Below are 16,607 nucleotides of genomic sequence, written 5' to 3'. Positions count from 1 at the left end.
CTTACCGCTCAACCCACACATGGTATTTGTTACAAACATCAGTGTACACAGTGAAAAACAGTGTATAAGAAGTTAATCAACACAGAAGTTCTGAAAACTGTATTTAATGTTCTCTCAGAAAAAATTAAAATTAATAGATTTCTGCTTGCAAATTTTTTGCCAATTATCGGCAAGCTTAAAAAGTTGACTTGCCAATAAGGACCAAAGTAAACTTATAGGTATAATTCAAATATGCCATAGCGCACATTTTAATGTTATACTGCAATGAAGATGCATCAGAGGGAAGCAACTATAATTTAGTTGTATATAGAAGATGTACAGGAATATGCATATTTTACAAGCATATTAAAGACCAGGCACCCCAGTGTTGAAAAGGTATTGTTCTTCCTGCATAAATGCAGGGTTGAATTCCACACTCCATTACAGATATTGTCAAAAACCAATCCTAGAATGTGTGTACTTAAACCAGTAAAAAAAAAACCCATGAAAGTAAATTACATTTACTTTCTATAATATGTAACTGATAAGAATTCCTGTCAGTTATTCTTAAACAGAGATAATGCTAAACCATCACTGCATGTCTGGGTTCTTCTCTGTCAAATCTAAATAAATAAAATTATGTCTGCCTTCTCTCTCAAGAGCTGCATCCAATGAATTTTTTACAAATGAGAACAACAGCTAAAACTAATGCCTTTCAAGCCTCAGCAAAACTGAATTATTAAATCTGTCTACCTATATCCTATTACAGACTACTTATGAATACTTGATTTTATTTTGTATAATTGACAACGGTTACCAGGAAAGGAAGGTTTTAACGGCAATCAAATTAAGATCAACTGGTGTAAGTGACAGAGTGAAGAGCTTGTGTCAAGTGTTGATGAATTAATTGATGGGTCAGTGGGAAACAGGGCACGTGGAACTGCGGTGTCATAAACAGCTTTATATTTTCTGGCAATATTACCAGCCTTTCTGCTTTAAGTGAAAAACATTGAAAGAGATGGGTTACTAGAATGCACCCAGCAAAAGTAAAACTGACTTTAAACACCTAACACCAGATCATTTACAAACAGCTTAATTTTTAAATCATTTATATTACTTAAGTGACTATGTGCATGAAAATTTTAAGCAGATGACAAGGTGAATAGCAGCACCAAGATGACATATTGGAGTACAGAGTTTCATTTACTACTCTAACAAAAAGCTTTCAATTATGATAGCTTCTAAGGGGGAACAAAACCGCAAGACACCTGAAACATCCTAAGCATTTAAGCTACATCACCATGCCAGAGGATGCACATTTATAGAAGACTGATTAAATTAGTTTAAAAGCATTAATTTCTCTGAAGACCAGGGAAGAACTGTGTGCACTTGAGATATTTGATCTGAATTAAGAAACCGATGAAGCAATTGATTAATTGGAATTTAAGCCATCGGTCACTGGATCCATCAACAGTTTCATTTACATTCTAAACAATCAGCTGATGGTCTTATAGGATACCATGTATTAATACACAGTCAGTATGATACCCTTAAACTCATCACAGTTCCTTATTGACAAGAACTCAGACGTTTTTTAATCCAAGCTTGATCACATTGCATCTTTTTTGAATTGCAGTATTGATTCAGTATGCTTTAAGAATTTTTATCTCTATTAAAACATTATGGAATTCTCAGATATAGCAAACAATGTTTCAAGTTAAAAAAAAATCTACATTCATATTCACATTCTCAAATTTTAGCTTACTGATTTATATTATTTTGAGATATACAGAAAGATACTCAAAAACATTAATCTTTTCCATTTAATAGGATTTGATGCACCACCTTGCTCCATTATTCTTCTGATGCATACTAGCAATCTCTTTTTGCAGAAACCCAGTGATACAGAAAAAAGATGGTGTGCATTATTTACGTCTTCAGAGTAATGACTAAATCAAAAAGTCTGCCATAGACAATGCTTAGAACACTGAAAAAATTCTCACTTTTCAGATAAAATAAGAATAGTGACTAAAAACAGCTCCATGATTTGAGAGCTCTGACAGCACAGAAGAACTCACTGTCCCCATCAACCTTCCTAATGCATTTAAGTATTTCTAAAGACCAGTAATACAAAAAATACATATACATCTCAAAGAAGAGTGCTTAGAGAAGACTTAAGGAGCATTTCCTCTTTTGATGAAAGCAGAGCTCACAGAGGAGGCTGAGAAAAGCATATGGCCAAATATACCAGAATCCACTGAGAGCACGTTTTGCCTCCAAGATTTTAGCAGCAGCAATAATCATCAATGTGAAGGACATTCCATTAACTAAATCAGGAGAAGCAGGAATAAAAGGCTTGGTATCTCATAAAGCTTAAACACAGAAAAGTGCAAGTCAAAGGAGTTGACAAAACCATCAGGTTACAATAGGCATGTGAAAAACAAGAGGATAATTTTTTAATTAAAATTTAGCAGGGAAAAGCACATTCTCCTTTACTGTTGGGAGCCAGGAAGAAACAACAGACCCAGCTATGAAGATTTAACACTGGACTTCATTAAAGCAAAAAGCAGAGGATTTATAATTTTTCCAATTTCCTTTTACTTGACAGACAGAAGAAGGCTGTGTAAAGCTAAATGGAAACCTTCAATCAGAACTGTAGCTGAAGTTAAATATTTGAGCTAAATTGCATTTAGCTGTGGATACAAAAATGCTGCTAGCAAGGATTTTCTTGCTATTTTCTAAGTCTGTGAGAGACTTTTCTCTCTCACAGAAGACAGTAGCAGAGTTCTATAAACAATGGAACACCTGCAACCTTGAGAAACCTTGTTTATAGTACAGTAGAAAAATATTTTGACAATGGATGTTTTAGGATTTTAGCCAATCACCCCCAAGGGGTGGCTGATCCTTGGTCCAATTAGACTATGAAGAAAAAAGTCTATAAAGGAGTTTGTAAAATAATTAAATAAATCAATCTTGCTGCACAATTCCTGCCTGCTGGATCTTCTCTCCTCCTCCCTACGGCTGCGGGACATGGTGATACACCCTAGGGAATTTTAATATTTAGCCATCATATATACAAGAGCAGTGACAGCATGGCAACATGGACCACAACAGTTGCATGGAAAACCCAGTCCTCTCAGCTGGGTACTCCTTACAAGACAGGTTGCTCCAAGTTAGGTCTTCTATCACTGGAAAGAGAGCTGCTAGACTGAGGTATTTCAAGTCTATGCAAATTTCCATTCCAACTCCGGCCAGCCACACATCTCAAGCCCCACATGAAAGTCAGAATCAAATGAACATGTGCAAGCCATCCTTTGCTCATGAATGCATTAAGATAGATTTGAGGATCATTTCTAAATTTTTAGCAAGACAACTCTGAATCTACTTCAAATTGCTCCTCATTATTAGACCTAATAATTAGAACTTTGTAGATTATGCAAAAATTTCTTTTTCACATTAAAGATGAGGCCCACCAAGAGACTTGTTCCAATCACTTCAAAGAATCAAGGTAATACTAACAGCTTTCCCAGTAGAGCCTTCAGGTAAGAGAAGAAAATAAAACCATGCCAAATTCAATAATCTAAAAGAAGAAAAAGGAGACAGTACCTTAAAAAAAACCCCAAACATAATGCATGGTATGACTCTTATGAACAGATACTTTACAGACAACAGATTATAAACTTCTACACAAGGAATTCTTGAACCCTACTTTTGCCAAGAGTGATCTTGTTTTTTTATTTTTGCCTTTGACAATATACCAACCAGTCTATCAGTTCTTGATATACATACAGTCATTTGCCTGACTTGCCCTGCCTCTGGGATCTGCTTTGATGATTCTCACCTTCAGTTTCGCTACGCTGTTTCCCAAACTGGGGGAATTGTTTGGGATTTCGGGACATTCAAACTGCTATTCCAGCCAAGCCACCAAATCCCCTGGGAATTTCTGGAAAAATGCATTATCACTGGCAAATAGGAACAGGCTAATCTATGCCTAACACAATTACAGATCAATTTTCTCAACTCTTACTAGTCTTTTTTTTTAAATATAGAAAAAAAAATTAAAATATTTCTTTGTTAATGCTTATTTTGCTGCAAATCTAATGAAACATGTATTGTACTAATCAGACAAGTATGCACAGAAAATAAAAGTGATTAGGGAATGATATATATTATCATGTCTTCAAATAATATTTTACTGTGTAATTTTATAGTTTTAATAGAGAGAGTATAATACTATTGGGAGCCTAATACCTGCTGAGACCTCCTCCTTCCACCACATAACGTTCATACTATCTGACTATATCTTAAACAAGTAGCTGATCACATCCAATCACTATTACTCAGTGGCTTAAAGCAGATACTAAAACATTTCAAGCCTGAGTTAAATCAAATGCTAAAACCAGAATAGGAACTGAAGTAGAGAAACAGATTAAAGTAGTTTGGACAGATTGTTGGCAGCTACTCATGCCCTGAAGATAAACTTTTATCGGGCCGTATGTGCAAAACTTAACTCTAGCCATTTATCATTCTCTATAGCAATAGATTTTCAAAGCATTTTAGTTTCCAGACAGGTAAGTTTTAGAACACTTGTTTTCTAAACATAATAGAAAATTCCAGAATGTGTGACAAATGCAACTCCTTCAGCCTTATTATTCTGCCATAGCTGGCTTTATGAAGAAATAAAAAGTGACATCAGCTGCACAACAGAATTCCAAACTGACATTTTCTCCTCTGGTTTGATTTTCAAATATCTGAAGTTCCAGAACAGGCTGGGGCCCAGACAATTAAGTTATTTGTAGAACACTTACTCCTAATTGTCCAGAATAAATAGATAGTAGTAGCATCACCTTTATTATATTTTTCCTTGCAGTGAGTTTGGAGTTTCATTCTTTGACATAAATGTTCTACTAATACTTGCTTTTTAAGATCTACAAAACTAGATCTTTTAAACAAGTAAAACGTATTTGGTGGCATAATGCTCTCTTTTTGTACAGAAATGCTCAAGAACTCATCATTTTCAAAAAAACTTCTTTAATGAGCAGACTTTGTTTTAGATGGTAGACTCTGGAGTATGCCCTTACTGGTTAACTCACAGCTCCTTCTAACAGAAAATCAAGTTGCATGAATGATTACTTAAGCCTGTACTTGCATTGCAGAGTTTATGCCAGTTAAGTGGTTAGCATTTAAAATAAAAATCACATCTGAGAGTTATATTGCTACAGAAATGAACTGCTACAAAGCCTCAAACTAAAAATTATTTTCCTGTTTTATTCCCACATTTTACTTATACCATTGTTGTTAAAGTAATTACAAGTAAGGAATCCTGAAAACTCTTAACTACAAATTTTAATGCAAGTGACATTACTCTTTTTGCTACAATTCTCAAAAGTATAAACATCTTTGAAACTAGTATTTTATGTCTGAGTAAATACACCATTTTTGAACAGTTTCATAAGTGGAATTCAAAACACTGATCTATGCAATGGGAAACGTCCAGGGGAACTTTGACAGGCTGGAGAAATGGGCTGATGAGCACGGACCAGAACAATGTAATGCTGGCCTGAAAAATACCGGACATAGCAACTGTACAACCCGCATTACCTTGCAAAGAATTAAAGGTTCTCCACAAAAGATTGTGAGATTTTTAAATGATTTTCCATTTCCCTACTGCTTCCATTGCACAGCTGTAGTGGCAGACAGTATTTTGCAATGTCCACACCAGTAAATTATTATGTATTGAATTTAAGGACAAACAGTAACAAAATTGGTTTATGATAAAAACCTTTGCATGAGAACATGCTTGACAGCAGTTGAACTGACCACCCACTGGGAATTGCTCTCTCCAGAGTATCACCTCTACAATAAAACCAAACCAAACCAAACCAAACAAAACCCTCTTTTGTCAATTTGATAGCTGTTGAGAAGTCTACAGCAGCTGAGGTATTAAAATAAATTTGTGACTTTATTTTACCAGACTTCTTACATATGCACTTTTTTTTCACAAACTTCTACAAGTTTGTCAAAAGACGAATATTTTAATGCAGTACTCTCTCTCTGGAAGAAAAAATCCAAACTACTTTTCCAGAAGTAGTGGCTGTTACTCTACATGGAATCAAGTGTCTACCAAAAAGTTTAACAGAAGATATGCGCTAGGTTCAAATACTATGGCCAGGAAAGCTGAGGCAGACCAGTAAAACCACTTCCTGTTCACCCTCTGGAAGTTCAATTTCACCAGAAAAGGCTGAAGAGAAAATCCAGCTCTACTTTTCACACTATCACAAAGCATTATCTCTGACAAAGAGGACCTTGGGAAAAGTAAGAAGGGTTTAACTAAGATTAAGCAATTCGTACCCCCCTAAAAAGCTACTAAGGAAAGTCAGTATCCTACCAGCACTGTGATTAGTCTGTCATAGGCCTAAGTAGTTAGCAGTGGTACAGAATAGAAACAATTCTTTGCAGTCCTAGTGTCTATGGAGCACATCACAAGCTCTGAAGCTTTTTACCCCTTGGCTATTCCAGCTGCAGACTTAGGCAATTAGTCTCTTAGCCCTAATTCCATTTACAGTGCTATTCTGCCATGCCATCTTTCTCCCAGTAACTTTTGACTTCTGGCCAATTTCAACCAAGTATGGCAGACCAATGATCTCAAAGTTAGGATGTTCCTTGAGTTTCTGTGTAACAAGAGAGGATGAAACAGCCATATGAACAAAAGAAAAGCCAAGCTGCTAGCTCCAACAGTCATCTGTTCTAGGACCTAGCAAAAACTGATGGTTACAATCAACATTTGCTTAGCTCAGAACCAGCCACTGCATATGCCAGCTTTTCACCGTGAATAAGAATCTGAGGTTATTAGAAGCATGTAAATAAAGAGCTTGTCTGAAAAAAAATTAAGCTTCATTCATTCTTTTTTGAAACTCTGTAGTCACCCTACAAAGTCCATGTTCCTTTCAGAATTTCACATTTGAAAGTAAAAAGAGTACAAATATTGCAGAAACACAGAGCCTTACAAACACATGCACCAGATTCTCAGGAAGGACACATTTCATGCCAGAGCATGTGTTAGCACAGGAATACCTGACCTGGATCAGAAGCCAGTCACTGCACCAAGGCACAGCCAATGTGGAGTGCAAGGATTGTAGCTTAGAGAAGAAAAGAGTTTATCTTTGAAATTTTTCTTGTGTTTTACACACACAGTATCTTTGATACTCCCATAATGAAGTTATTAACACATGCTTCAGCTGGCAGTTTCTGTGGACAATTATAAAGTTATATGATGATCTCTGGAATGCCCTGTCTAGCCTTTGATTTTTGATTGAGATGGTATATAGACAAGTGAAATGCAAAGAACATGCCAAACAAATTAAAAACTATCCTGAAAGTTTTGTTAAGGGCCACTTAAAATCTAGTTTAATTTCAACAAAGGAGCTTTGTGTTGGTGCAACAGAGATCTTGCCTACATTTGCATAACAGCTTTACACTAAGGTAGTCAGTTGTTTTTGGCATGCTGCCTGCTTATACAGAAAATGAAAATAACCTTTAAACCATCTTTTGCAGCCAGCTCAGCATGAACATTTCCTTTCATTTGGTGGAAGGCTGATAAATGGAACAAATCATCCAAATAGCTTGTCACTTCTGCCATATATAATGGGTAAAACCAAGATTCAGCCATAAATAATCCCCTCCTACCTTTTCAAATACATAAAACTCCAATATATTATTCCATAAGTTTTCCATGCTTAATTTTTTTTTTTTTTTTTAAATTTATTTTGGAAGTCAATGAAAATCTTTTGGAAACCTCTGTTTTACAGGGAGCCTGACAGCAGCAAAGAATTCACATTTGAGGAGTGATTTCCACCTGCTCCATCCCCCGGGAAGTAATCCTAACTCAAAATACAAACAGCCATCTAGCCGCCTCCATTCATGAAAGAGAGGAATACCAATGTTACAGACTGTCACATGAATACAAAAGAAAGTCCCACCAATATGAGCCTTTAGACTCTCACTTCTGTAAAAGTCTGATTAAAAACCATAGGAATCTTAGAAATTAGATACAGGCACACAAGTAACATCAAGCTATTATATCAGATCTTTGAAGAGATCATTCTAGCTAAAAGACAATGCATTTGATAAAGAAAGGGAAAACACAACTAATAAGAAACTAGTTTTATCAAAATAAGCTTGATATCCTGAAGAATGCAGCTTCTGCTACACAGAGTTAAAAGTATCCTAGAAAACTGTGAAAGTCATTGTGGGGGTGAGTTTCAGGAAGAACTTTGTAAACTGCCCATTTATAACTCAAACTGCTTCTTTTTTTGAGTGAAGATGTAGGATATTGCAGTACTGCAGACTACATTAATATGTAATGTAAATGTTGAAACTGGAAAACAGCACTTTACCCCAAAAGAAGCTTACATGAAGGTTTGGATTTTGAGATTAGTTCAAATTCTACACTTTACTCTTTATAGATTTATAGTAAGAAGCTACAGTTAAACTGCTTTATTACACAGAAGATAAAATTACATATAGAACATAAAACCATGCAAAAACTGTTTCACAAAGTACTTAAAAGTGTCAACTATAAATTAAAGCATAAATCAGTCAAAACTGCAACATCAGGAAGAAACAGCAGATGTAAGTGTTCACTCTTTAGTCAAAAAACAATTACTGTCATATGCTTGAAGTTTAGGAAATTATTTTTGTGTGGTTTTGTTTTCTTGTTTTGTTTTTAAAGAAGTGCAACACCAATAAAACTACTTAACATGTTGCTTGTTAATAGAAAATTAGGCTTTTTAATAAAGTATGGCTCTGAGAGAGAATAAAAAGAAAAGCCCCTGTATCCTGAACCAGAGGTGGTTAACAAAGATTGAGCTTATATAAGACCACTAGAAAACTTTGTCACTCCAGGCTAGTTATAGATGATCACTGCATCTAATCAGCATTAGCAATATACAGTAATTTCTTCTTTTAGCAAATATATAGCTCTACTAGAATTCCGTAGGCTATCAGAAATATTTTTGTCTTCTCTTTCAAATGATCTCTACAAATCTAGGCTTTTATCTGAAATATATGATAGAACTCCAGTGCCACAGTGAAATACTATGTGCCACTAATACAGGGCTTACCAATATCACAGCTATTAGCTTTGTGAAATTTAGTGGTGTCTGACAAATACCAGACAGTTCTTCAGGATCTGAAGATAAATGGTAATATAAAGGAGGAAAACTCATTTGAGTTATACACAGGGGCATCCAGTAGTAATCTCTAAACTTTACAAAACAGCTGTAATTTATAGGGTTCCTGTAAAGGAGATATTTGTTTCTTAAAGATTAAGAGTACTCCTCTATCACCATGTTAAGAGAAACAGAGCTAACAAGCAGCACTTTTCTTTCTCTCACTCAAGAAAATTCATGTTTTTTAGGGGTTTTTTTTTGACTGACCAAAAAGGCAGTATTATTTTGAAGCAAAAAAACCCCTAAAAAAGTTATTTCAGGAATTCAGATAACTGTAATAAGTTTTTCCAAAAATAGTTATTTTAAACATCTATTAGTAGGTTCCAATTTTAGTTTTTTTTCAATTTAATAACTGAAAGACAATCAGATGACATTTAAATGTATGTTGCAAGACAATGACTGGTGTGAATAATTTAAAATAATATCAAATCATACTTATCAAGTACAGTCTTATAAATATATATGCCAAATATTTTTAATGTTTTTAATATTTAAACCTTTTATTAAAACAGCTCATAAAAATCATCCATGTAGAGAAACATCTGTAGAAGTCTCATGTTCACAGTAAGATTACTCCTGGTTTACAGTCCAAGCATAATGTGTTTGTCACGTATGGACTCTCTCCCATTAATCTGATGGAGGTAGAGTTCCATCAATCTATTTAACCATTTCAAATTGGCCACAATGTACAATCTAAAATTTTACCACAACCACCATCTTGTCATGCAACCAATGTGAATTGTCAAAACATACCCGTTTTTTCCGAGGTTCTAAGAAACACCATGTCAGATGGGATTCGTTGATTCTGAGAGAAGAAAAAAAAAAGGTTTATTTTTTTGTAAGTAGGAAAAAAGGGAATTCCAATCAAAAGTCCAGTAAGATCTATCACCAAAGGTCACACATGGATTGAAACTCAATTAAAATAGGATTTCTCACAGTACTTTACATTCAGCATTTGCAATTCAGAAATCAGTATTTTCAAAAAATTATACCATAAGCAAACAACAGCTAATCCTTTCAGATGTTCCTTATAAGTGAATCATAAATACCTGAAGAACAGATTCACATTTTCTTGACTGAAAACAGTACTTCAAGTACATAAATATCTAATTGAAATATCTTAAAACATAATTTCACTGAGCAAAACTCTGACATTGAGTTAGCACACATAATAGAAAAAAAAACAGGCAAATTTAAAATATCTGTCTTGGCACTCAAGTCGCAAACATGTACACCAAGCATTCTTCTCTCTTCCAACACACACAAACACACAGAGGGGAAACAGCAAATTAGGGAACAGCATTTTCCTATTCCACAAATGTAAAATGAACAGAATCTCTTCCTCACTATCTAAGACATAGAACCACATGCACAATCAGATGCACCTGTCCACCATTTCCCTTTCCAGCACAGAACTTCCTGTATCAAGTTTTCAATTATTTGTTGATCACAGAAGGGCCAATCTAAGCTTTCACAGGTTAAACAAAATGAACAATACAATCCTCCCACATACATGCTATCTGCTACGTGACTACCCAAATCCTCAGCTCTCTCTCCACTTGTTCCCAAGGCATCTACCAGCACCACATGGCCAATACAGGGTTTAAGAACGAAACACCAGAGAAAGCAAAAATAACCAACATATCAAAATCTGAGGACTGGAAAGGAAAAAAAGCAAAGTTTTCCATTAATCCAAAGAAACCTGCCCAAGATCAGCATGTGGCCACAACAGTGCCATTTGGAATAGTGTAATCTGAAGAGATCTGCCCAAGGTAACTGCCAGAGTATGTTTTATATGGGCTTAGCTTCCAAAAACCATTTCATAAATGGGACTGGAAGCAACTGCAACTGTATTCTCTATGGAAAGTTCAGTAAAGAGGGGCCATAAAGGGCTACAGAGAGGGCTACTATCATAAGCAAAGATGAAGCTTGGAAAATGAGGAAGTTGGGAAACGTCAGAAAACAGATGCATGTTTTAGTTTACCTAAAAAATTCTACACAGGTAGCAAAAAAGCCTCTGCATAACTTAAAATGATACATTTTCATCCATTAATATTTCCTGATTTGCAGCATTGCCCATTTTAACTCTTTGTGCTTTTACAAATAAAATTCACTTGTTGGTATACCAACAGTATTCACCTTGAAGAGGCTGCTCATCTGTAACTAGCACAGCATTTTTTTGAATCTTGCCTAATAAGAGCTAATAATTAAGGATGTAGTGAAATTTATTATCCACCATGAGCCCAGATTCAACTGGGAATATCTCATTCAAATTTGGAAAAAATTGCAGAAAAAGGATTAACTTTATATTATTATGCACCTATTACAAGGAAAAAACAGAAAAAGGAAAAGGCAACTTCAAAATGAAATAATTCTGTCCTTAAATGACAATAACAATTAAACAGTTGTCCAGTCTTAATATAGATTAACTATACATTTTTGCAGCTTCCCTGCCAGCTCTGACATAAATCCATTACACAAGTTTCAGGTTACTGACTTCATGCCTACAAACTTCCAGTTACTTGTAAACAAGCGTAAACACTTCACCACCATCCAAAAATTTTGCAATAATAACAGTCAAATGATCTAATACTGAATTTAACAGAAGTTCTAATAATACAAAGGAGGTATCTACAAGTCACTACCAACTTCCACAGACGACATGTTTCACACTGAGCAAATGAAACATTCACCTGGCGCAGAATATCCAAGATTCAGATACTTTATGCCTGACAAAACCGGGCAGAATCATAGAACATCTGAAGTTGGAAGGGACCCGTAAAGATCACAGAGTCCAACTCCCTGCTGCTTTAAGGACTACCTAAGACTAAACCATTTGACTAAGAGCAACATCCAGACAGTCCTTGAACTCAAACAGGTTTGGTGCCATGACCACTTCTCTGGGAATCCTGTTCCAGTGACTGACCAGACTCTCAGTGATGAGCCTTTTCCCAGAACTTCCCCTGACACAGCTTCGTTCATAGAATCATAGAATGGTTTGGGTTGAAAAGGACCTTAAATATCATCTTGTTCCAACCCTCTGCCATGGGCAGGAACACCTTTCAGTAGACCAGGTTGCTCAAAGTCCCATCCAGCCTGACCTTGAACACTTCTAGGGACAGGGAATCTACAGCTTCTCTGGGCAACCTGTTCCAGTGTCTCACCATCCTCGCAGTGAAGAATTTCTGGCTACTACCTAATCTATATTTACCCTTTTTCAATTTAAAGCTGTTACTCCTTGTACTGTCACTGCATGCCCTTGTGATTCCATCTCCTCATGTCCTGTCGCTATCACCAGAGGGAGATCAGCAACTCCTCCCCTCTGTCCCCCAGTAAGAAAGTTATAGACTGTGATCAAATTAGTCATGTGAATATTTTCTCATTGTAATACAAAAAATGCATATTGATTCTGCCTTCTTTTGTGTTCTTTCTTGCTGGTTTTTCTTTCCTGTAAAATAATGTAATCTTTTCTGCATAAACATACCTTAATGTATCCTACCATGTAGAGAAGGCTAGAGACTGACTTGTCTTTAAAATATTTAAAATTGACATCTTGTTTTATGATCAGGTTTTTCACATTTTGGAAGTGGGCAGAAAGATACTGCAGGAATACTAGGTACCGAAAACATTGTCACTATTACTGCTGACTCTGGAGAGCAAAGATAGCCCTGCAGATACATACCTAGTCACTATAAAAGAGTGACTACACAGAAACAGATGGCAAATATGCTACAAAAATCTTTAACATCTCATTATGGAGAAAATTAAATTCTGTTGTACATTGTCACAGTCAAACAGCAGCAGTATGTCAATCATGTCAGCCCTCTCATGTCATATTTATCAAAGTAGAACAAGTTAAAATGACAACACATACAACTTCAAGCATTCAGAAACCTATGAAAAAACGACATAATCTCAATTACCATGGAGATGATACCAGAAATGTTTATTGACATATACTGAAATTTGAATACATAAGTCATGAAAATTACTTGAATACACTGTTTTTCTTAAATCTGGGCAGAATTAGAGCTCCAGAAAAGGAGGGTTTCCATTTATCTCACTGTTTGCAGACTTATAGATTCAGTCCTAGAGATCTAACTACAGACAGACAATGGTCAATACAAGGCAAGTGCTTCCCCAGCACCAAGGTTCCCATGAGTAACTCCATGCCATCCAGGAATACCAGCCAGACTGGTAAACAAGAAAACCCATAAAGACTTCCCTGCAACACAGGCTACAATATTCACTCAAAAAATACTGCTTCTCATACCTTTCAAATTACTTTTATATTTTTCCCAAGTTATTATAATGAAATTGCTATTTACATGAACTTTTCCTGTTCCCTAGACAGCCTTCCAATTCCTGTCAACTGCGCATAGCTACAGACCCTTGGAATTTTGCATTTACTGTCCTTCCTTCTCCATTCATGCAACGATCCATGTCCTTTTCTCATTAACTAAAATACTCCTGCTCGCTTCTGAGTTATAAATAGAAGAGGCACTTCCCAGTTGTCTTCTTGGATGGGCATGCTGTGCAGTATTACATGTTAGCATTAACTGCAATCCTTGCAAATACTGGATTGATTTCACTTTACACCCAAGATTAAGAAGAAAATTGTGTACCTTTACAGCTCCAAGAAAAGCTCTCAAGGTTTTAAGAAAAAACATTACTGTTCTCATGCCTTGAATCACTATTATGTGTTGTTATTGTTAAATGTTGGCCCATAAATGTGTAATTATTATTAACTGTGTTATTAAGTTTTATGCCCTCCTCACATCTCCAAAATGTATTCCAAACAGTCAGTAAGGTACAGTGTCTAAATAACAATATCTGAACTCACCAACTCATCCCTTCAATTGTCTTCTTTAGGAACACTATGCACATCTGTGCTTCCACTGGAAACTAAGAATGTATCTTAACACAAGCCAAGGAGAACATCTAGAAGTAGCATGACTGGTCAAGGCAGGGGACCATTTTTTAGCTAAGATATGAATGTCTTTCAGCTTTTAAAATTAGGCAATATTTTCATCTGTTCAGGCTTCATCCTGCCTACTAATACTGAAATATGAAATTTTCAGTTGAAACAATAGATGTATTACTTGAACCTAACTATTTTAAGCACATTACAGTCACTTAAAAAATACTTTGAAACTAATTAGGACTATTAAAAAAAAAGACAATAATCACTGGATATTCAAAGTTTAAATCTAGAAAAGCCTTTCACTTAAGTTGTTAGTATTTGTGATGCAGTCACTAGTTAACATATGGATCTTCAGCTCAAGTGAGTCATTAATTTCACTGCAGAAATACTGTTGATGCATCTACCAGTCAAATACAATGTTAACTTGTTCCTCTGCCATTACAGTGAGCAATTGAACATTTCACTCCTGACTGGTTCTTTGGCTTAAGAGCCATACTCTGAAATTGAAAACTGCTTGCTCCAACAAAATGCACTCCTCAACAGAACCAGAAAACATTTAATTTCATTAGTCTGAAGGCACTCCCAGCTAGGTCAAAAGGAAAAAAGGCAGCTCTACTGCAGCAGTAGGGAGCTTGAAGCTGAAATACAACTTTCAAACCATTATATGCATCTTACTGAGATATCTGACTACAATCATCATCAAAAAGCACACTACTCATTACTTCCCTAAATCCTTGGACATTACTTTTTTTTTCATTAGAAACTTCAGGTACTCACAACATAAGAAGTTCTAAGCTACTGCAAATACTGCTAAAATCGATGCTAATGAGCAACTTCATATGTGACAGACTGATCCCCAAAGTAACTCCAGTTTTCCAAATTCTGGTATAATCCAACAGACAAATGGATCTCAGTGAATTTCAGGGAATGCAGATTACCTAAGTAGCCACTAGAGTCTTCCCTACACTCTATAATAATTAATTCCAAGTTTAGAGTCCAAGAAGGCCCAAAAAAGTTCACTAATAAAAATCAAAGCAAATATCTTAGTCTCCTAGAAGTTCTGAAATAGGCAGAAGCAAGAACCTGCAAGCCAATTCCACCTGCATACTAAGGTAACAAGGTGTAAGGCAAAACAAATGTAAAGGCCAAACATACCAGTGCCTATTTTGTGCATCCTAGTACTTGCTACTCAGGCAGGCCCAAAAAGTTACAACATACACAGAGCAGACAAAAAAGAACAGGAAAAAAGCAAGAAATGGTGCAAACTACATGAAAATATATATATTTTAAGCTGAGAGCATCAAGCCAAATGAGACTTGGGTGTACAGGCTTTTTTCTTTTAACTACAGAAGAAACAGAAAGGAAGGAAAAAGAAGTCTTCCAAAACAAGCAGAAGCAGATACAATCTTCAATTTGAGGTGCCTCCTTCCAGCATCTCAATGGATTAGCTCTCTAATACCAAGTGTGATGGGAATTAGTTGCAGGCATCCATAAAGTGAGTCGCCTTTCCAGAATTAATTTAAGCAAAAATAGTTACCTCTGACAACAAATTTAAGTTGACTTCTAAGATCGCAGTAATTTCTTAGTAGCCCAGAAAGGCAACCGAAATAAGAAACAATCTTTATTATAATGTTACTATAGAGCAAAGAAGAATTCACAGCTCTCACTCACCATCTGCAAACAAACTGGAAAGCTTTTGGTCCGTTTAAAAAACATATAAACTTTCTTATTATTTAATTACATATAGTTAGACACATATAATATTTAAATAATACAAATATATAAATATATATATACACACACACACATGCATAAATAAAGCTTATCCCTGAAAATTTCGGACAGAAAAACACTGATCTAACCACCAGAAGGAGTGTATGAGTAAGGAGACATCTTAAAACATTCAGCACAGCACATGTCAGGGCAGTAAATTCTGTAATTGTATTCCCTTCCCAAGATTGATTTAAGCATATGCCTACTCATAAAATATAAATATATACATTCAATTAAAATATAATTAATTCTATAATAGACTTCCTTGAAGATTCTCAAACAGGACTTGAACTAAAATACTAGCTAGTTAGGACTTCACAGATAAGTACCTTGATACATTTTTCTTCAGAAGATAATTAGCATGTTAATAATCTTTAGCCTCTAAAATATATTTTAAAAGTATCAACCTTTTCCACTATGATGAGGTCTCCAACTTGTATGTCTGAACTCTTAACTTGCACTTTACCTTAAAAAAAAAAAAAAAAGAAATGTAATCAACTTAAGCAGACATCAATAAAGAATAACAAGAATATAAATCCCAGAATGCAAGTGTTATTTATAGATGTTACTGTTTAGTGAAAATATTATAATTTATACAAAACAGATCTCTGCTGAACACATTGACAAATACATTTCATCTGTTTGAATAAATAACTCAGTGGTTAAAAAAATTCCAGCTTTGTAACCAGTTAGCTATTGCA

General features: G+C 35.3%; 1 protein-coding gene across 2 annotated transcripts in view; it reads right to left on the bottom strand.

Moving 5' to 3' along the window:
- Nucleotides 1–16,607, bottom strand: part of ATP9B (ATPase phospholipid transporting 9B (putative)) — a 154,983-nt gene that overhangs the window by 97,747 nt on the left and 40,629 nt on the right. For both annotated transcript variants that reach the window (XM_048295684.1, XM_048295693.1), the window contains exons 6-7: nt 16,314–16,372; nt 9,963–10,014 (exon numbers count right to left, since the gene is read on the bottom strand). In XM_048295684.1, coding sequence (XP_048151641.1) covers nt 9,963–10,014; nt 16,314–16,372 — 111 coding nt within the window. The remainder of the gene's footprint in view (nt 1–9,962; nt 10,015–16,313; nt 16,373–16,607) is intronic.

Source organism: Corvus hawaiiensis, chromosome 1 (genome assembly GCF_020740725.1).
Source record: "Corvus hawaiiensis isolate bCorHaw1 chromosome 1, bCorHaw1.pri.cur, whole genome shotgun sequence".
Taxonomy (NCBI): Eukaryota; Metazoa; Chordata; class Aves; order Passeriformes; family Corvidae; genus Corvus; species Corvus hawaiiensis.
This window is presented reverse-complemented; position numbering and strand designations above follow the sequence as displayed.